Below are 22,472 nucleotides of genomic sequence, written 5' to 3' on the forward strand. Positions count from 1 at the left end.
ACCTAAATCTTATGACATCATAAGTAAATAAATTCTACTTGGGGTTACAACAATAGAAGGTAGCTACAACTTATAAGTTAACTATAATTTCGCCTAAAACTTGGGTTAAAAAATATCTAAAATTATTATCTTTGTTTAGACACTAAAATAGCATTTATAAATTAGATTTTTCATTTCCAATTTCAAAATGATTTCACCCTAACATTCTAAATCTCTATTTTTTTTAAAGTTATTTCACCTCAACATTTAATTATTTATTAAATTATTTCTTTTCATCTCAAATTATTTCAAATTTAGTTGTGATTTTTTTTTTGTATTTTTAAATTTATTTTTAGATTATATAAGGTGAATTTATAAATTTTATGTTTATGTTATGTATTATAAACTTTTAAGTTTTAAATTTTGTGTTTTTATATGTGTTTTTTAATTAATATAAATTAAAAAATAAAATAATATGAATATTAATTGGGTACCCGTGACCCGAAAATACAAGTACCTGAGTTTTACATGTACTCGTCTCTTAAGGTCGGGCCACGGGCCAAACTTTTGTTACTCGAAAATCTCGACTACCCAAAAATACGAGTACCCGGATTTGAACACATATATGTGTGAGAGAGAGAGCTCGAGAAAAAGAAGTCTCCCTTTCAATCTTGGTTTAGGGGAGAGTTATAGTGACTCTTAGTGTCGGTGTCAAGTTTAGGACAATGATTGTTATTTGTAGGTTGGTGGAATGAATTGATCATGTTGTCAGATAATAAATTTGACTCTGACAAATTATGTAGACTTATCAGAGGTCATGTCATGGGATTGTAGCTCTCCAGAGGATACGAGTCTTCGTAGGCTTTAGAAACTTCAAAGGAGTGGTCTAATTAAAGGACTGTGATTCTCTGAAGGACATGATCTTCGGAAACTTCGGGAGTGGTCTTCTAGAGGATACGAGTCTTCGTAGGCTTTAGAAACTCCAGAGGAATGAAAGCGGAAGTACAACCTAGTTTGACTTATGAAGAAGTCATTTGCGAAGACCTAGTGGTGTTTAATCGGTCGGTTCGGTTATTCGACTAAATCAAACTACATAAAATTCATTAATACAATTTTTTCCCTTTAACCATTAATCGAACCAAATTTTTTCGAAAACTTTTAAACAAATCGAACAAAGTTCAGTTAATTCGATCGATTAACTGAATTAACTAAAATTTATAAATAATATATATTATATATTAAATATTAAATATTAAATATTAAATATTTTTATTAATTCGATTAATTCGGTAAAAATCGAAGATTAATCACTCCTAAAGCTAAGTAATATATAAATAATATATATAATATGTTAAATATTTAATAATTCAATTAATTCAGTTCGATTAATTAACTGGATTAATCGATAAACAAAGTTTGAAAAATCATTAATCGTTAACCGATTAAACTTAAAATTAACCGATTGATTAATCGGAAAAACTTCGATTCAATTGATTAATTTGGTTAAAATCGAAGTTTGAACATAAAGACCTACGGAGGAGGTATAACAATAGCAATATAAACATGGACTATATGTAGATGATGTTTGCTTTACGAAATATAAAATTTAATTTTGTTGATATATACGATAACATCTTGTTTGATTCATATGATTGGAATATAAAATTTTATCGTTTGATATAAGATTATTTAGAATTCACTACTGATCTGTTTTCATAGATATGGGATTAATGATGACTAAAAGTAACAATGACATCAATTGATTTATTAATTATTATTGGGGTGAGAAATTTCATGTTTGATATATAGAATATTAAGACACTAGTTAAAGAGTTATCAAGGAAAGACTATCTTTTATATATATATATATATATATATATATATATATATATATATATATATATATATATATGGTTGTTCTCGATTCTCAAAGTTTCGTTTTGATTAATTCGTATCGACCCGGATCATATACCTAATTTTAACGGGAGAGTCTTTCAACGGGAATTTTTTGTGTACGCAATGACTCGAACTCGAGACATGTTTAAATGATATTAAGCTGCTTACTACTTGAACTAATCCCGTTGATTATATAGTCATGATTTAGTACATGAGTGGGATGATTGATCTTGTTGCTCTTGAGAAGTTTGGATGGGATATATCAAAACATAAAGGTTTGAAGGCACAGAAATGAGGCTGTGAATTCTCAACTTCTTTCCTACTTACGCTTGTTGTTTAGACCAAATCCACCCACTTTTACCCCAATTCTCTCCAATATTGTGTCCTTATATTCATTCCAAGTGGCATTGTTACATAAATACATGTTAAGTAGCAACATCCTTCCTTCTTCCTCAAAATATAACACCACTCACCTAGCTACTACTGTAATGGCGGACATCTCATGCTTTCCTCTTTCATCCTACTCTATCTTTCATTGTAGTTTCCATTTATTTATACAAAGTTCCACCTACCCTTCTTAGATCCCTTCATTTTTGGAGTTCAAAGTCTCCACAGACTACCTAAATCATCTTCTTCAGGTACCATCATCCTGTTTTATCATTGTGTTGGTATGTTTTTCCCCTATGTTGCACGGGTACGGCAATCCAAGGCCTTTTCAAGTACTCAATAGTCAATACGTCCTCCAGATGAATACGGGACATGTACAGCTTGAGTATGTATGGGACATCCCATGTTGAAGGGATACTGATAGAATTAGTTGAGTATGTCGAAGAGATTTCCGAGACATAATCGGCATGTTGAAGGGATACTGATAGAATTAGTTGAGTATGTTGAATAGATTTCCAAGACATAATCGGGATGACATTAGATATTCACCCAGAGTTTTTTTTTGTAGATTTAACATAAAAAAAGATAATTTTGATAAGAAATTGAAGTTGATTTTAAAGTCTGGAATATCAGCTGAGTTATGATGATTTTTTAATGCGATTTAGGCATTTCAGGGTTGAAATGTCCTCTTACATATGAATCGTCTTTAAGTTATCTTTCTAACGCATACGAAAATGCTTCAATCGAACGTCGAGAACTTAAGATATGTCCGTTTTAGCGAAGATAGTGCAGACATAAATTTGAATATAGATTTAATACGCAATGTTATAGTAATTACGAATGCTAAAATTTATTTATATTTACTATACTTTATCGTACTCGTACTATATAATTTTAGAAACTACAGTTTCACGTACCTATATTTATTCTTGTATCCATCTATGCTAGGGCAACATAGTTTTCACTGTGTTTCGATTCTAATCTTTCACCTCATCATGTTTTGCTATTTTCTCAGATTGTGATGCGATAATATCGTGCTGGCCAGAGAGTATCATCAGCTAGAAGCAAGGTGTTGCGGAAGACAGCTATCAGATAGAGTAAAATCGTAACTGATAATTTGAGAAAATAAAAATGAAGATAAAAGAGACACAAAATTTACGTGGAAAACTCCTAAATAATATAGGGTAAAAACCACGGGCAACGTAGAAGAATTTCACTATGAGAAAATAGGAATTACAACTTCTCTCGATCTACCAAGGAGAAAACAATGATAATTATCTTGATAAAAAAGGAGAAAACAACTCTCAAGAAACTCTCTAGTATTGGAGAAAGCTAGAATGATTTGGGATGGTTTTGAAGCTAAATGAGCTAGGGTATTTATAGTTGAAACTTAACGACTAATCTTATAAATACCCTAAAGTACAATGACTAAATTGTGATTTTACCATTATCTAAAAATCAACATTTTCGGTGGATGCACCGAAAGCAAACCCATTTGCACCGAAAGTGGCTTGGCCACTTGTACTGACTTTTCAACAATCTCCCACTTGAAGATTTGATTGGAATCTTCACACAATTTTTTCTACCTTGTACATTCATGTTGCTTACGTTTCTGACAGGCCACAAGAGGATCGACACCAAGTAAATTTATTAGCATTGACCGCCTTCGTCATGAAATCTGCTATGTTGTCTTTGGAATGGAGCTTCTGCATATCTATCGTTCCTTCTTCCACCTTTTCACGAATGAAATGGTATTGAACTCGTATGTGCTTTGTCCTTGAATAAAATGCTGGATTCCTTGCTAAATGCAAGGCGCTTTGACTGTCACAAAACAGAGAGACATACTCTTAAATGTGCCCAAGCTCCTCCAATAGCATATTCAACCAAATTGCTTCTTTATCGGCTTGTATAGCTGCTATATATTCTGCTTCTGTTGTGGACGTAGCCACAACTGACTGTAATTTTGAAACCCAGCTTACAGTTCCACCAGCAACTTTGAACACATATCCTATAGTAGATTTGCTTTTATCCAAATCCCCTGCATAGTCAGAATCTACATACCCATTGATTAATAAGTTTGATCCTCCATAACATTTGACGTCCCTTTGATTTATCTCAGTATCCTCTTTACTATATTCCAATGCTCTTTTCCTGGATTCGCCATGTACCGACTAACCACTCCCACTGCTTGTGCAATGTCTGGTCTTGTGCATATCATAGCGAACATTAAACTTCCCACTGCCAATGCATACGACACTCGAGACACCTCCATCCTCTCTACTGGAGGATAATTTAAGTTAATAGGAAGAGAGGTAGAAATTGGCTTACAATTTTGCATGTTGAATCGTGACAATATCTTCTTCAAGTAATTCTTTTGTGAAAACCAAATCTTCCTATTACTTCTGTCTCGGTGAATTTGCATCCCTAGAATCTTGTTTGTTGATCCCAGACCCTTCATTTCAAATTCCTTAGCCAATTGTGCCTTCAATTTTTCAATATGATCTTTGTTGGGTCCTGCAACCAACATGTCATCCACATACAACAACAATATAACAAAATCGTTATCACTAAACCTCTTGAAATAAACACAAGGGTCTGCATTAAGTCTGTTGTATCCAAGGCACTTAATGAAGGAATCAAATCTCTTATACCAACACCTTGGCGCCTGCTTTAGACCGTACAGAGATTTGTTCAACCTGCAAACCAAGTTCTTCTCTTCGTCTTCTTCAAAACCTTCAGGCTAGAGCATGCAAATCTCTTCTTCAAGATTTCCATGAAGAAAAGTTGTTTTAACATCTAGTTGCTCTAGATGTAAGTTTAATGTAGCACACATTCCCAAGACTACTCGAACTGTTATTAGTCGAACCACAAGAGAAAAGATTTCATTGAAATCAATACCTTCTTTTTGAGCATATCTTTTGACCACTAGTTTTGCAAGATACCTCTCGACTTGATCGTCACCATTTCGCTTGATTTTGAAGACCCATTTGTTACCAATTGGCTTCCTTCCTTGTGGTAGTGACACAAGATCCCATGTATTATTTTTATGAAGGGCTTCAATTTCTTCTTGCATCGCCATCATCCACAGTAAAACATCTGAGTTGTTTATTACCTCCTGGTATGTTGATGGCTCACCGTCATCTCTTAAAAGACAGTATGCAATATTTCCTTCTATAACATAATTTGAGTGTCAATTGGGACGTCTTATCACATGATCTGATTGACGAGTTGTTGGAGCTTCAGAACTCTCTGGTTCTTGTTCATCATGTGCTGGTTCTGCTTTAGAAGAATCTCCTTGTTCAAACTCATTTTCCACATGTATCTGCGTAGTCTCTGACTTTTTAGTTCTATCATCTTCTCCTTTTCCTTGTAGTTTATCTTCTACAAAGATAACATCCCTGCTGATGATCACTTTACGGGCAATGGGATCTCATACGCGATACCCCTTTACTCCATCAGCGTACCCCAAGAATTTGCATTTCCTGGATTTTAGATCCACCTTTGAGATTTCTTGGGAGTTGTACATCACGTACACAATACTTCCAAATACATGGAGGTTTGAATAATCAGCTGGTTTACCAGTCCACGTCTCCATTGGTGTCTTCATCTCTATTACTGTTGATGGAGCTCGATTCACCAAATAGCAGGCGATATTGACTGCTTCTGCCCAGAATGATTTTTCTAGGCCTGCAACCCTCAACATTGCTCTTGTTCTTTCTAATAAGGTTTTGTTCATCCGCTCTGCCACTCCATTTTGTTGAGGAGTGTTCGCCACTGTGAACTGTCTTTTGATGCCTTCTTTTCTGCAAAAGTTTCTTCAAATTCTTCACTTGTGTATTCTCCTCCATTATCTGTTCTGAAACACTTGATCTTATTTCCAGAATCAAGTTCCACCCGCGCTTTGAAGTTTTTGAAAGTGAAAAACACATCTGAGTTCTTCTTAATAGGGTACACCCAACATCTCTTGGAGTAGTCATCAATAAATGAGACAAAATATTTTGCTCCACCTAGGGATGTAACTGGTTCTTGCCATACGTCAGAGTGAACCAATTCTAGAACACTTTTGCCTCTAGAATTTGATGTGTTGAATTTCAACTGGTGTTGCTTACTTGTTATGCAATGCTCACACAAAGTAAGTGTAACACCCCAACCCGTACCCGACCCGGATACGAGTCCGAGATTTCATATTAACATTTTAAAACCTTTGTTCTTGTAAAATAACTGAACATTTGAACTTACATTAAGAAAATACGATCATATATTCTTCAATTGTGTTTGGTATAAAATTTTGAGATAAAAATGTATTTATGAACAAAAATACGGTATAAATAGTTCCGTGAACAGTAATGAACAATAATGAACAGTGTCATGAACAGTGCATCGATGCATTGCTACAGTGCATCAATGCATCAAAAATTCAAAGCAAAATTGTGCATCGATGCACTGCTACAGTACTGATACAGTGACTTTCATAAAACGTTCATAAAACTCATAAAAATTTAACCGTTCATTACTATACAGTTGTCATTTACATAAGCATGTTTAAAACATTACAAAACTCAATCATATGACTTTTCAAAACTGATTAGAACATATCGGATTTAATCCTTTATTTACATGCCAACCATTTTACTTATTACAAAATACATACTATACATTTCTTTTCTGATATGATCTTTGGAAAAGAGAACTGAACTGTCTTGCATAACTCTTATCAATCTTCCTCTTCTCAAAACCTACGCGTGAAACAATCACACGCTAAGTCTACGACTTAGTGAGGCATATAAAACATATAATAAAAATCGTAAAACATTGCATATATTAAATTACATACATGTACATATACTATTATATTTCTATTCATATACCAAATCCACAAATGTATATATATGATTATCCTCTTCCTTATCATTATCCTCTTATTATCATTGATACCTTTTATCATATAATCATATACTTATCATTTATACACATCATATATCATTTCATAAAGAAATACACTTAACACCATGTATTTCATGTAATACAATTCATATAACTAAAACATATATGCTTTCATATAACCAATACATGAATCCTGTAATTTATTCCATATAATAAATCACATATGCATATCACCTTCAGTATATTTGTTTAATCTCTTTATTAGCCCATGTACACCAGTGAGAACTTAAGGTATGTGAGTACATTGAGGTTGTGCACTATTATGCTGTCACCACAGCTCGTATAATTGTCCCGAAGGACCAGTCCATAGGTTCCGAAGAACCTAGGTAATCAGTCCATATGTTCCGAAGAACATAGGTAAACATTCCATATGTCCCGAAGAACATAGGTAAACAGTCCATATGTCCCCAAGAACATAGGTAAACCCTCGACCCTTAGCATGCCAACTATACCCCTAGCTCTCACATCACATAACATGGGCATTATCATTTATAACAGTTCACATTACTTATTCATATCCTTTCTCTTATAAACACATATCTTTTCTTTTCAGTCACGTATCACATGTACATGTAATCATTGATCTCATAATCACATGTTCCTTCTCTTCTGTCACATACCACATGTATGTGTAAACATATATCTAATATCATATAACATGTATCACAAATGCATGTATTCACATAGATCATTTCATATGGCTTTTATCATTTCTCATTTGTTCATGTAACCTTGCATATCATATCAAGTAACATATATCATATGTTGCATTTTCACGTAAGCATGTAAATCATGTAACATATAATAACATACATCCATTTCTATGTACTAATACACACATAGTAATCACATAACATTTTTATAAGTTACTTCTTACCATAGTAACTCTATCATTGGCTCATCGCAAGCCAATGTTTGATCAATCACATAAGTACAATTTAAATGCACTCACCTTAGCCTTGCTTTGATTTGATCCTAATTCTTTGATTGTTCCTGAACTTGTTTAGGCTCAATATCTACATAAACATAAATTCTGATACGATTATCAAAAGCCTAAACCTTATAACTTGATGTTCATAACTCAGGCTAATTTAATATACCAAATTTCAGCTTTTCCTTTCAGAGTGTACCGATGCACTATGGGTGCATCGGTACACAGAATAGCTTCGAAATATCCACGCATCGATGTACCCCCTTAATGCATCGATGCACCTACCCAGAAACCACTGTTCATTGCACGAAAATTCACTATTTCAATTTTAATTCTTCAAGTTTCATTCCCTTTCATATTCTTAACTCAAATATACATGCTTAAACTCATTTATATCTATTTATTTCATCTTAAACCTCAAATTATATTCTCCATATAGAAATCAATAATCATACCAAATTTCCATGTTATCCAAACTTAATTCTAACACTTCTAACTTCTTATTCTCATAGATGACAAGTCAAATTTATTCTCCAAATTCATTTAAACCTTCATATTCCAAATCACTTAAAAACCCATTTTATTTAATCTTTCGTAACTTCTTCATCTTTTGATTTTAAGATAACTTAAGCTTTCCTTAAGCTTAATTATCATCTAATGATCAAAACCCACTCTTAAAATTAACAAATAATCAACAAAATATAAAACTCACCTCTGCTCTAGCTTGGGCACGTTGGAGAAGAGAAAAAGATGAAGAAGATAAGTTTGGAAACTTATCTCTTCACACATGCATCACATGGGTATTATAATACCCACTAAATTTTATTTAATTATTATTCTTGTTCAATGACCTATTTGCCCTTTGACTCTTTCAATAATTACTAACAACCCTTCATGAAATACTTTCAAATAAATCATTGAACTTTTCCACTTTAATCACCAAATTCTGAAATTTTACAATTTGATCACTAACTCGTAGTTTGGGATGTTATAGTAAGTGATACATTTGTTAAGCCTGGAAGTAGCTTTTGCACCACAAGGACTTTCATTCCTTGTTCTGACATGTGTCCAAGTTTCTGATAGCACAACATTGTAGAATCTGAACTACATGAGGCAACAGAGGCTTATGCTTCTAGCAAAGTCTCTCCCTTCAGCATGTACAAGTTTGTTGTTATCTTTTCGCCTTTCATCACCACAAGCGCTCCATAGAACACCTTCATGATTCATTTCTGTGTTTCAATCTTGCTCACATTATTATCCAACAATCCGTAGGATAATAAATTTTTCTTCAAGCCTTTCACGTGCCACACATCTCGAACAACTTTAATTGTTCCATCATACATCTTCAATATGATGGTTCCAACGCCAATGATCTCTAAGGCATGATCATTGCAACTATACACAGATCCTCCTGAGACAGGTTCATAATGATGGAACCATTCTCTTCTTGGGGTCATGTGATATGTTTCTCCTAAATCAATGAGCCATATATCTATAAATCTTTTTATGCCTTCCACGGTAGTTGACGCTTCACAACATAGAGCATTTCCATCATCTGAAGTGTTTGCGGTATTACCTTGTGGATTGAAGTTTTTATTTAGACTCCAACAATCCTTCTTCAAGTGACCATTCTTTTCATAGTTGTAGCACTTTAAATTCTTCTTGCTCCTCGACTTCGATCTACTATGTTTGTGATTGTTGCTTTGACCACGTTCTGTTGATCTCTCTCTCATCGTTGTCAACGCTTCTGCTTGTTGTAGATTTACTTGTTTGTCTTCCTTGTTCTTGCATCGATTTTCTTCTTGTAAAACAACAGCTGCAATATCATCGAAGACTAGACTGGTGACATTACTGTTTGTCAAGTTGATGATGAGTTGATCAAACGAATTAGGTAGACTTTGAAGTAGAAGTTCAGCACGTTCTTGTTCTCCTATTGTACATCTTAAGGATGTAAGTTGAGAAAATAAAGTATTCAGTATGTTTAAGTGCTCCGTCACTGAAGTAGATTCTGGCATCCGGAGAGTGTACAATTTCCTTTTAAGAAAAATTTTATTGTGCAACGATGTGGCCTCGTATAATTTGGTGAAATGATCTCATATCTCCTTAGCTGTCTTCTTCTCCTCGATGCTTGACAATACTTCATCTGCTAATGCTAGATGAAAGTATGACATAGCATTTCTGTCCATTTCAATCCATTTGTTGTCATCTGTGAAATCTATCGGCCTTTCAGTAATAGCTGCTAGACAACCGTCTTTCCTCGGGATGACCTTCATCTTCAATTTTCACAATGAGAAATTTCTCCCATTAAACTTTTTAATATCAAATTTCGTTGCCATAACTTTATTACGGATAGCTCACACTATTTCACTATCGTGAATAGTTCTTTGGAACCTTCAAAGAATGGGTAATATCTTCTTACTTTCTTATGTTTGAGGATCCACCTTTTGGTAGCAACCAAAAAGACAATAAGTTGATATTACACACTCTAATCTGGCTCTGATACCAATTGTTGCGGAAGACGGCTATCGGATAGAGAAAAATCATAACTGATAATTTGAGAAAATAAAAATAAAGATAAAAGAGACACAAAATTTACGTGGAAAACCCCTAAATAATATAGGGTAAAAACCACGGGTAACGGTAGAAGAATTTCACTATGAGAAAATAAAAATTACAACTTCTCTCAATCTACCAAGGAGAAAACAATGATAATTCTCTCTTGATAAAAAAAGAGAAAACAACTCTCAATAAACTCTAAATTCTCTAGTATTGGGAGAAAACTAGAATGATTTGTGATGGTTTTGAAGCTAAATGAGCTAGGGTATTTATAGTTGAAGCTTAAGGACTAATCTTATAAATACCCTAAAGTACAATGACTAAATTATGATTTTACCATTGTCCAAAAATCAACATTTGCAGTGCATGCACCGAAAGCAAACCCATTTGCACCTTTGCACCGAAAATGGCTTGGCCACTTGTGCTGACTTTTCAACACAAGGAGGAGGCATCTCACATGGATTCTTGGGGTTAGTCCCCTCTGCATATTATTTTATGTGTTGGGAGCTTGGCAGGCGACTCCTAATACTCTATACGATTTGTACACTAAAGTTGGTTGTGATAATAATACGGGTGCTTCGGACACCATTGACAATGTTAAATTGACGAAGTTGGACTTTGCTAGCCATCATTAGGTCGCTCTTGACGGTTCTAAAACAGTAAGTCGATTCCCGCCGTGTGATATGTCGTACAGTGAGTACACTCCTTGCCAAGATAAAGTGAGGGGACGGAAATTCAATCGCGACATGATGAAATATCAAGAGCGGCATTGTCCGGCCAAGGAAGAATTTATGCTCTGCCTTATACCGGCTCCACTGAATTATAAGACTCCTTTTAAATGGCCTCAGAGCAGTGATTATGCATGGTATCACAATATCCCTCATAGAGAACTCAGCATTGAGAAGACTGTCCAGAATTGGATTCAAGTAGAGGGTAATCGTTTCAGATTCCCCGGTGGGGGCACCATGTTCCCTCTGGGAGCCGATGCGTACATCTACAAGCTCATTCCCCTTACTAATGGACACATCAGAACAGCAGTTGATACTGGCTGTGGGGTAAGTATTGGAAAATCCCTTCGCAATTTTTGGGCTATTACAAATACCTATGAACTGTTGGCCCATGTTAATAACTTGTACAAGAACTGTGTACTAATTGCCTTTGCTGTTAGGTTGCAAGTTTTGGTGCTTACCTGTTAACGAGGAATATCTTGACAATTTCATTTGCTCCAAGAGATACACATGAAGCGCAGGTCCAGTTCGCGTTGGAGCGCAGAGTTCCTGCAATGATCGGAATCATGGGATCGCAGAGGCTTCCTTACCCAGCAAGGGCTTTGGACTTGGCTCATTGTTCTCGTTGTTGATCCCTTGGTCAAAGAATGGTAAGGCATCTCCAACAAGAAAGCCCAATTCCTACCCTCTATCTCATTTTTCTGTGCATATTAGCTAATGGTTTCGTTTAATTGGGGACAGATGGGCTGTATCTCATCTAAGTGGATCGAGTTCTAAGATAGGAGGTTAACGGGTGCTCTCCGGTCCTCCTATCCGCTGGAAGACATATTGGAGAGGGTGGGAAAGGACAATGGAGGACTTAAAACAAGAGCGAGACGCTATCGAAGACGCTGCCAAACGCCTATGCTTGAAGAAAGTGATCGAACACAATGATCTAGCAATTTGGCAAAAGCCTATCAACCACCTTGAGTGTGTTAAAATCAAGAAGGTCCATGGAACACCGCTCATGTGTACATCACAGGATCCAGATTCAGCTTAGTCTTTAGCCCTTTGATACACATAAACATAAAGGCATAAAGCTCTTTTGGGTCTCACTTTCCTTGTCATTTGTGATAACAATAAAAAGTTACAGAAATTTGGAAGCTTGCATAACCCCACTTCCAGAAGTAACAAGTTCAAATGATGTTACTGATGGAAAACTACCAAAATGGCCGGAACGTGCATTTGTTGTACCTCCTAGAATTAGCCGTGGCTTAGTACCAGGCATAGGTGCCGATCGATTCTTAGAGGACAATAACTGTGGAAGCAAAAGATAGCACATTACAATCGACTCGTTACTCCCCTACGCTCATGATGATATCGGAACATCATGGACATGAATGTGGTACCATCAGATTCATACCTGACGCGTTGCGAATCATTTATGAACGTGGTCTAATCGGTACGTACCAGGATTGGTGCGAGGGATTCTCAACATATCCAAGAACATGCGACCTCATCCATGCTAAAGGCGTGTTCACTATATATCAAGACGTACAGGTAAACATTTTGTTTTTTCAAACAGTTGATGAACTATGTTCCATGTGTGATTAAAGTTGTGTTAATATGGTGATTGAAAGTGTGACATAACTTACATCTTGTTGGAGATGGATCGAATTCTGTGGCCGGAAGGGTCGGTTATATTCCGGGACACGGTGGAGCTGCTAGTGAAGATAAAGAGTATAACAGATGGAATGAGGTGGAAGAGTCAGATCGTGTACCATGAAAGCGGACCCTTCAATCCTGAGAAAATTCTTGTTGCTGTTAAAACATACTGGACCGGTGAAGCAACACACAGGCAACCCTAGTAGACGTTTATCATTTATTCTTAATAGTTTCATCTCTTCTCTTTGTACTTCATATCTCATTTTCAATCATGATTGAGATTCAGTTATACAATGTAAAATTAAAAGTTTTATATTGATTAAATATTGTTGAATAAATGAAAATAGACGGTAGAGATTATTTTCTAATATTTTTTCTATAGTTAAATATTTAAATTAATAAATAATTAATATATTAATAAATAATTAGAAAGATGGTATTGACATATTAATAATATTTTAGCAAAGTAGTAAATTATGATAGGTAAGACCATGGTTGTATACTTCATCATTAGAATGTAAAATTTGAACAAATTAGTAAGTATCGTTGCATCTATAAATGTCTTTATTGGTGTAACATTAATATTGATTTTAGTTATATCAATTTTAAAAATTAATTCATAACCATTAGATCATTAAAGTGTATGTTTTTAAGATTGCGAACTTTTGAAAATATAATTTGTGTAAATTAAAAATACCACTAAAACTGTTTTAAAATAATTATTTTAGACATTAAACTTATATAAATTACAAAATATATATTAAATATTTGATTTTTATAAAATAGATAATATATAGTTAGTTATTAGAAATAGACATGGGTCAAATTTTAGAGGAGTCTCACTTGTCTAAAATTTGACCTAAAATTTAAGAGTGAAAATCTGTCTCAACCCTATCTGATTCGACCTCACTTCGAAACCTTAAATCACTAAAGAAAAAAAAATTAAAATTCTATAATAAAATAACTATAAAAATAAAAATTGATATATATATATATATATATATATATATATATATATTGATTATAATGTAATATTTGTTCATAATATTTTTCAATTATTGACAATGTACACACCCTACATATACATTTGTTCAAACTCAGGACCTCAAGAAAGAATTACATTTCCTTTAACCACTAAAATCACTCAATGTGCGCAAAATTGATATAATTATCTATGATAATATATATAAGAATAATTTTTTTTAGAGACAATAACTATTTTTTTATTTTTAATCCGGGATAAGTATAAAGTAGTATTTGTTTAAAAATAACTCTCAATTTTTTGACATTGAATTTTCATACTCTTGGCATTCATGGTACTCGAATCCAGAATCTTAAAGAATAACAACAATTTCTTTATTACTGAGGTCTATTGGTTCGTGAAACTAAATTTATGTTAAATAACGTGTTTAGGAGAAACACTGAATATAGTCTCACACTCATAGAGAGAAATTGCTAACATCGGCTGGCAATAGACGACTTAAGACAAATAATAGTAATAAATTTCAAACCAAACCAACCATTTCTTTTAAAAGATTTTATCAAAATATTTATAAAAACATTGAATCATTTTATTTTTAAGGAAATTCATATACTTTTCCCTTAAGCAAAATCTTTTGGATTATACCTAAATAAGCTTTTATCTAAAAGGAAATGTTGATTTATGTTTTTAGTATATTTTGTTATGAATGGAAGATTTTTTAAAAAGAAAATATAATTTAATGGGATGAAAGATTAATGGTTTACCTGCTTATACAAATTAAAACTTAAAACTTATTTATTTTAGCTAATTTAAACATCAGTTTTGATTAAATGCGTATTATAGTATTTTTTTAATTTTGTGTAGTTATAAATATATAATTTTAATTATATATTTTTTTTTTCAGAAAATAAACACATTTATTTATTTTCATATAAAAATAAGGGTAAAATACACAAATGCTCCCCTGACTATAGGATATTATTTTGTTGAGTCCTCGACTATTAAAAGTTATAAAATAGTCCCTCAATCGACTATTAAAAGTTATAAAATAGTCCCTCAACTATTCACATGTTCCAAATTTGTCATTTTCTGTTAAAGTATTGACGAACGTTTGAGTTGGACGTTAACCTATTGACTGAGATATGATAAAATTTGATCCTAGAACCGTTTGAGTTGTATTTTTTGGATTGACTCTCCATTTACATTATGTTGTCGATCTAGTGCTTAAAAGCAACGGCGGTGCCAGTAAACATAATTAAAATATGATTTTATCATATTTCAGTCAATAAGTTAATGTTTAACTCAGATGGTCAATAAGTTTGCAATATATGAACAATCAGGTGGTCATTTGGTGACTTTTAATAGTCGGAGGACTCAACAAAATAATATCCTATAGTTGAGGGACTTTTTTTAACTTTTAATAGTTGAAGAACTCAATAAAGTATTACCATATAGTCGGGATTATTTGTGTAATTCACCCTAAAAATAAATAATTTATCTATAGTTTTGATAATAATAATTTTATTTTCATGGAAAATCAAGAATTTAGTTGAATGCAATGCAATGAATATGTACATAATTATTTAAGTAAAGCTATAAAGTTTTGGATTGGTTTAACAATTTGGGATTTTCCATTTGCACTTTAACGCTATTAAACACAAACAATTATAAAAATTAATTACATTACATTCCTAAACAAGGGAATCGTTCATAATCAACAAATTCATGAACAAGGGAATAATCTTCAACCGTTGGACTTGGTATTGGGGCGCTTGGCGAATGGCATCCCACTATGAATGTTTTCCTTTTTCAATCAAATAAAATTTTTAAATTTTATTAAATAAAGAAAAAAAATCATAAGAAAGCCTCATGTACATGGATGGTCGTAGTCGAATTGGATCAAAATTTTGTCCTATTCAAATTTGATTAGAGTATGATCTCTCTATCTGTCATCTAAAATGAGTTTAGAGTGCTTTCATTTAACCCGAAACGTGATTCGTATTTCTAGGTCAAATTTTGAATTTTGAACATGTTAGGTTCGGGTCAAATGTACATCCCCACTCATGTACCTTAAGATTGAAACGTGATAGATTAATGTGGGTTTTTGGTTGATCTGAACTCAATATGATATTATAATAATAAAACTAATTTCAATCTAATTCAAATTTAAAAATATTTAGAGCATATGGTTAAAAGATATCCTTTGGCACATCTCCTCTCCCTAAAGTTGTGGGTTCATTACCCATTGTGAGCAAAATTCTCCTTCTCCCTCCTCTAGGTAGGAATTATTCAAAAAAAATATTTTTTTATTTAACCTAAAAATTTAATTAATAATCTTACCTTGATATAATCGGTTTAATATAATTTTTAATTTTTTATATATTTTTGTAAAATATAAAAAATCATAAAATATTATTTTATTCAACTTAGTAAACATAAAAAATAAATTTTAATATAATATAATTTTAATATCTTATATTCTAATTGTTTACACGTATTTGTTTTATCAAAATTGAACTAATAATATATAAACACATAAAAAATATAGTTTTATAATTATTTAATTTGGATCAGAACATTTTTTTTTAAATTCGAACATGCACAAATCAAATGTGCTCAATAATAGAAAAGATAGTTATTATTCTTAAAGATATTAAATTGAAGTATAATATTTACACAAATATTTGAATATTCGTTATTAATGTTTGAGAGTTTTTGAAAATATATTATCTAAATGTTGAATTGTTTTTAGAGAAAATCGTCTCAGTGACCAAAAATACCTTATAATATACGATTTTAACCAACTTTTTTTTGGATTTGCCAAAATGACCAATAAAATCGCAACGCGATATCAAAATCGCAACGCGATTTAGAAAATCGCAACGGTCAAAAGAAAATCGCAACGCGAGCTTCCAAGTTCGCAACGCGATTTAGAAGAAAATCGCAATGCGACTGAGAGAATCGCAATGCGACTGAGAGAATCGCAATGCGATTTATAGAATCGCAACGTTGAAAATAAAATCGCAACGGTCAAAAGAATAGTTAAAAAAATTTTGTTTCTTAAGAATTTTCTCTAAAAAGATAGTATCCGCGCGGACGTGTCGAAGACACGTATTACCACGACCACGACCACGACCACGACCACGACCACGACCACGACCACGACCACGACCACGACCACGACCACGACCACGACCACGACCACGACCACGACCCGAGACGAGACGGCGGCGGCGGCGGCGGCGGCGCGCGAGAGTCCCCCTTGTCCTCTTTCACTCAACAAGGAAGTGCAAAATACAAGCCTTAAATACCATTCCCAATAGTATTTCCAATACTATGTGGGATTGAGCATTACCAACACTTGTTCCAAATATCATTATTCTTCATAAGTTATCATCCATTACAATATGAATTAGTCGTGTTAATGAACCAATATACCTCATTAATATATGGTATTGTTGAACAAAAGAATGATGATGATGATCTTATTAAAGACCATCTAATACGAAAGAATCCAATGCATAACCGATACCTTATTGTGAAACTAATTCACATAGAGGTTGTACGTGAAAAAAAAAATCTTTTACTTTTATAGTAAATATCTATCTCAATAATTTTAATATAAAAAATATATTTTTTATTTAATAATAGAATTATTTCATGTATTTATCAAGTTATAATTTTAAATACTTATTAAAATGAATTAATTTATTATCGATAATTCATATTGTAATGGATGATAACTTATGAAGAATAATGATATTGGGAACAAGTGTTGGTAATGCTCAATCCCACATAGTATTGGAAACACTATTGGGAATTATATTTAAGGCTTGTATTTTGCACTTCCTTGTTGAGTGAAAGAGGACAAGGGGACTCTCGCGCGCCGCCGCCGCCGCCGTCTCGGGTCGTGGTCGTGGTCGTGGTCGTGGCCGTGGCCGTTGCGATTTTCTTTTTAACGTTGCGATTTTCTAAATCGCGTTGCGATTTTGATATCGCGTTGCGATTTTATTGGTCACTGAGGCGATTTTCTCTTGTTTTTATTAGAAAATCATACTTGACGGGGCTATTTAGTACTTATTATGCAAAAATGAAATGGTTTGGCTTTCCTACGAGGCTTCCATCCCCATGGTTACATCTTTGACTATTTGACAAGATCCAAGGTTTCAAAATCTGTCTGCTGCTCCCATCCCTTCCATTTCCGTGTTCTTATTGCTACCAAACCAAATGCCCATTCTATCTTCTTCACTGATCCGCTCACAATCCCTTTGAAAACAACCCAACCGCTCGTTTCTCTGTTTCTCTTGTCTTGTCGTTTGCAATGGGGTCGTCGTGTCTCAGATGCTTCAAACTCGAATGCTGCAAATCAACGTCAACCGTTCGGCCCGATCAGAGCAAGGGAAAAGATGGCGGCGTTGAAGGCGAGGTGTTTGTCAGGAAATTCAGATGGGAAGAGATTGAGTTTTTCACCAAGGGTTTCTCCCGTCTGATTGGTCGTGGAGGTTTTAGCAATGTCTACTTGGCTAAGTTGTCTGGTTCTGACCAACGACAAGGAGCGGTCAAGATCCATGCCAGAAGTGATCGACTGAATCAAGTGTTCAAACAAGAACTCGATATCTTGCTCCGCCTTCGTCACCACAACATCGTCAAGCTTCTCGGTTACTGCGATGATCTCGGTACGTTACGTGACTCGTTCGCTTAAGTCTTTTACTTTGTTTATTGATTGAAACTGTATTAATTTGTGTGTCCAGATGAAGGTGCCATGGTGTTTGAGTACGTTCCCAATGGGAACTTACAAGAGAAACTACACCTACTTTCGTGGAAAACCCGAACTGCCATAGCATTCCAACTAGCTCAAGCCATAGAATACCTACACGAAAAATGTACCCTCCAAATAGTCCACGGGGACATCAAACCATCAAACGTGTTGCTGGACGAGTATTTCAATTGCAAGCTGTGCGATTTCGGGTCGGCGAAGATGGGATTTTCGTCGACGGTGAAGCCGCCTTTGTGTTCGAAGCAAGTGATGGTGGGATCACCGGGGTACACTGACCCTCATTACTTGAGAACCGGGTTGGCTTCCAAGAAGAACGATGTGTACAGCTTGGGTGTGATAATGTTGGAGCTGGTGACGGGAATGAAGGCCTTTTGTCCGGAGAGGGGACAGCTATTGACTTCGATTGTGGCACCGTGTTTAAGGGACATAGACCAACATGGGGCGGAGGAGAAAGTGGCGGCATTGGTGGATCCACGCCTGTGTGGAGAGTTTGACTTGGAAGAAGCCAGGGTTTTGCTTTCGATTGCTGCACTCTGCCTTCACCAGTCTCTCACTGTTAGGCCATCTGCCGCTCAAATCATTGAAATCATTAAGGAGAAAATCACTTCCATGGATTTGCAAGGCAAAGATTCTTTGCCGCTAGCAACTAAATAACGCTCATAGTTTACTTCAATTATGATTGTAAAGTCAAAAAACAGGGCAGAAAGAAAATGATTAATGTGGAGATTTAGCGCATGTAATTATATTTTCAGGGTAGAAGTGGAGAGTACGCATTGCACACATGAATTGGATTTTGATTGTTTAATTTATATTGATATTTTATTTAAAATCTAATTATGAAAATGTTATTTTATTTAAAGTATTGGTTCAAAATAATATTATATTTAAAGTTTAAGAGTAAAACTAAAAATTAGTACTATTAAAAAATTAGTAAATAAAATCAAAGTTTGAATATCAATTTAGAAAAAAAATTACTTTTGGTATAACAATCCATATTCAATCTATATCTCGACGAATCCTAATCAAGTTTTACGAGAGTGACTCTTTTAACTCAATTTGCTTCATTTGTAAACACCGGGATAAGAAGCCTTAAACAAATTTAAAGGGTTCTAATGACTCGTCCAACTAAATCAACTAGTTATTAGTTAAAAAGAATTCTTTAAATATCAATATAAATATGTTAAATTTAAATACGTTATGGGCTTTTATTTCGTTGTTAACACAATTGTTTGCTTAAGAGTAAATAATATTTTAGAGAACGAACTAAACCAAACCACCTTGGTAGCAAAAGAATTGATGTTATTCCTTAGGTCTCGAGTTCAAACATCTTGAATGTTAAGTGTACGAGAGTTCAACGTCAAATGGTTGAGAGTTATATTTAAACAAGTACTGCTTTGTATTTACTCTAAATTAATAAAAAAAAAAGTTAGGTACAAAAACTTATATTTACCATTTACTAAATTGTTTGAATGAGAAACCCAGCCCAAATTGACCAGGGCTTGATGGCCTTGAAACATAACCAATAAAGTTTAAAAGTCTGGTTTACTCTACAGTAATACTATAAAAAAACGGGTTTAAAATATTTTTATTCAATCCGAACTTGATCTAAAAATTAAATTAAAAATCTGATTTAATTTCAGATATAACCTGATTTAAGAAAAAATTTAATAATTCACTTAATTTTTAAAATTAAAAAATAATTAAATCAAATGTTTATTTATCCAATTTAATAATATAAAATTAAATTTTAATTTAATATTATCATTTGAGTACTTTTTATTCTATTTTTCTATATATTAAATCAAAAATTCAAAAATTAATTAATAATATATTAATACATGATAAATCATTTTTATAATTATTTTAGACCATGACATGACAAATTTTTCCTAAATTAACAATCAAAATTTCATTAAAAGAACTCAAGATCCTATCAAATCATGTTGGGTCACAATTTTTTATCCTGATGAAATGTTGTTAACTAATTCAAGCACCAACAATTGATGTTAGGGATGTACATGAGTCTTGGATCTGATAAGTTTTCACTAGATCTGATTTTATAAGGTCACGTTTTTTTAGGAAAAAATTATATTTGGGTCAATTTAAGATTTTTTTTAAGTATCAGTTCATGTTGAGTTTGAATTTAGGGTTAAAAGTCATTAACTCGACTCGAAATAATTATTTCTTGTATATTTAAAAATAATTGCAATAATATTAATCTCTCTTTTTTAATTAAATTTATATTTTACCAAATAAAAATAAAAGTTATGTGTATATGTTGTGTATCGACTAAAATCCTAATTCGATACGCTTTAATTTGACATGAACCATACACATCCCTAATTGTTAGAGTTCAAATAGGAATGAACGTCCAAAACATGCCATCCTCAAATCATTAAAATAAGTAAAAAAAATTGATGGGAATTTTTTTGATAAAACAAAAATCCTACTAACACGAAAAAATATTAGATGACATGACTCATCATATTATCAGTAGTCTCAATCAAAAAAATACATCTATCTCATTTTTTTAAAGTGAATCTTTACGTATTTCTTGCGTGTAAATAATGAGTGGATAGTTATTTAAAAGTTATTTTAAGATGGATGAATCTTATTAGCTGTGATTGACGTGATAAATCGGGTTCAAATAATAATTTCTCCTCGAACACATCTTTGCTTGCAAATCCATGTACCTTGACTTTGATATAACATCAATTCATGGTTGGATTATACAAAATCCATTACCGGCTATGTTTCTGCCAACCCAGCTTTTGTTACAATTATTCATATTTGTGTGGTTGTGAGCTTGAAGTTGGTTCCTTTATCAACCTTTTTGACTTCGGTTTCGGCCTTTACATGGGCCCTATCATATTCATCATGTATTTGGTATCACTGCCCATTAACTCTATGGTCTATTTTTTCCCCCTGGAAACAGACTCCATCCCATTCAACTGAGTTGTGGTGTAAATTGAAAGACGGATCCCAGCAAACTGTGATTCATTATAACTCCAATAATGCAGATATGCTTCAGTTTTGATCTTCTAAGACCATATATGTTAATACCATTGAGACTATTATTCTTTTCACTCAACTATTATTCTTTTCAAAATTATACTAAATATTAGATTTCATTTATGTATTTGTCACTGCCATTAAAAAGTTAATGGTAATGTTGATGAACATTTTTATTATTATTATTATTATTATTATTTTACAATTTGTAGTGATTACAAGGTAATATATATTTAGATTTCTTATCATATTGACAACGTACACATACTCTACAAACGTAATTGTTCGAATCTGAGCCTTCTAAGAGAACAATATTTCTTTTTGCCGCTAAGGTCACTCAATGAATTCTTATTTCTACATCAACAACATAGTGGTATTTTTTAATGATTTATTTGGCCCATTGATTTACACATCAGCAACATATAAGGCTATATGTAGATTTTTTATTTTTCATATCAGTATTAATGTTAATTTTTTTTCTTGTGGATGACTAAAACATAAATAATACCTAACATTAGATATGATTTTGAAAAAATAATAATAATAAAATAATCAAAACAAAAATATGAAAATATGTAGGTTATCCTTATGCTTTTAGTTTTATTCTTTGGTTAATGCTTTTAAGTGTTTCTCAAT

General features: G+C 33.2%; 1 protein-coding gene and 1 pseudogene across 1 annotated transcript; both read left to right on the plus strand.

The window, feature by feature from the left end:
• The first annotated feature begins 11,301 nt into the window (after positions 1-11,301).
• Positions 11,302-13,340, plus strand: LOC120117315 (annotated as a pseudogene).
• Positions 13,341-18,324: 4,984 nt separating this feature from the next.
• LOC120117182 (probable receptor-like protein kinase At4g10390) lies at positions 18,325-19,478 on the plus strand. The gene is made up of 2 exons (XM_039137486.1): positions 18,325-18,723; positions 18,799-19,478. The coding sequence occupies exons 1-2, from the start codon at positions 18,369-18,371 to the stop codon at positions 19,476-19,478; spliced, it is 1,035 nt and encodes a 344-aa protein (XP_038993417.1). The 5' UTR covers positions 18,325-18,368.
• Positions 19,479-22,472: the final 2,994 nt, after the last annotated feature.

The sequence above is a fragment of the Hibiscus syriacus genome, unplaced genomic scaffold (genome assembly GCF_006381635.1).
Source record: "Hibiscus syriacus cultivar Baekdansim isolate YM2019G1 unplaced genomic scaffold, ASM638163v2 tig00110319_pilon, whole genome shotgun sequence".
In the NCBI taxonomy this organism is placed as follows: domain Eukaryota; kingdom Viridiplantae; phylum Streptophyta; class Magnoliopsida; order Malvales; family Malvaceae; genus Hibiscus; species Hibiscus syriacus.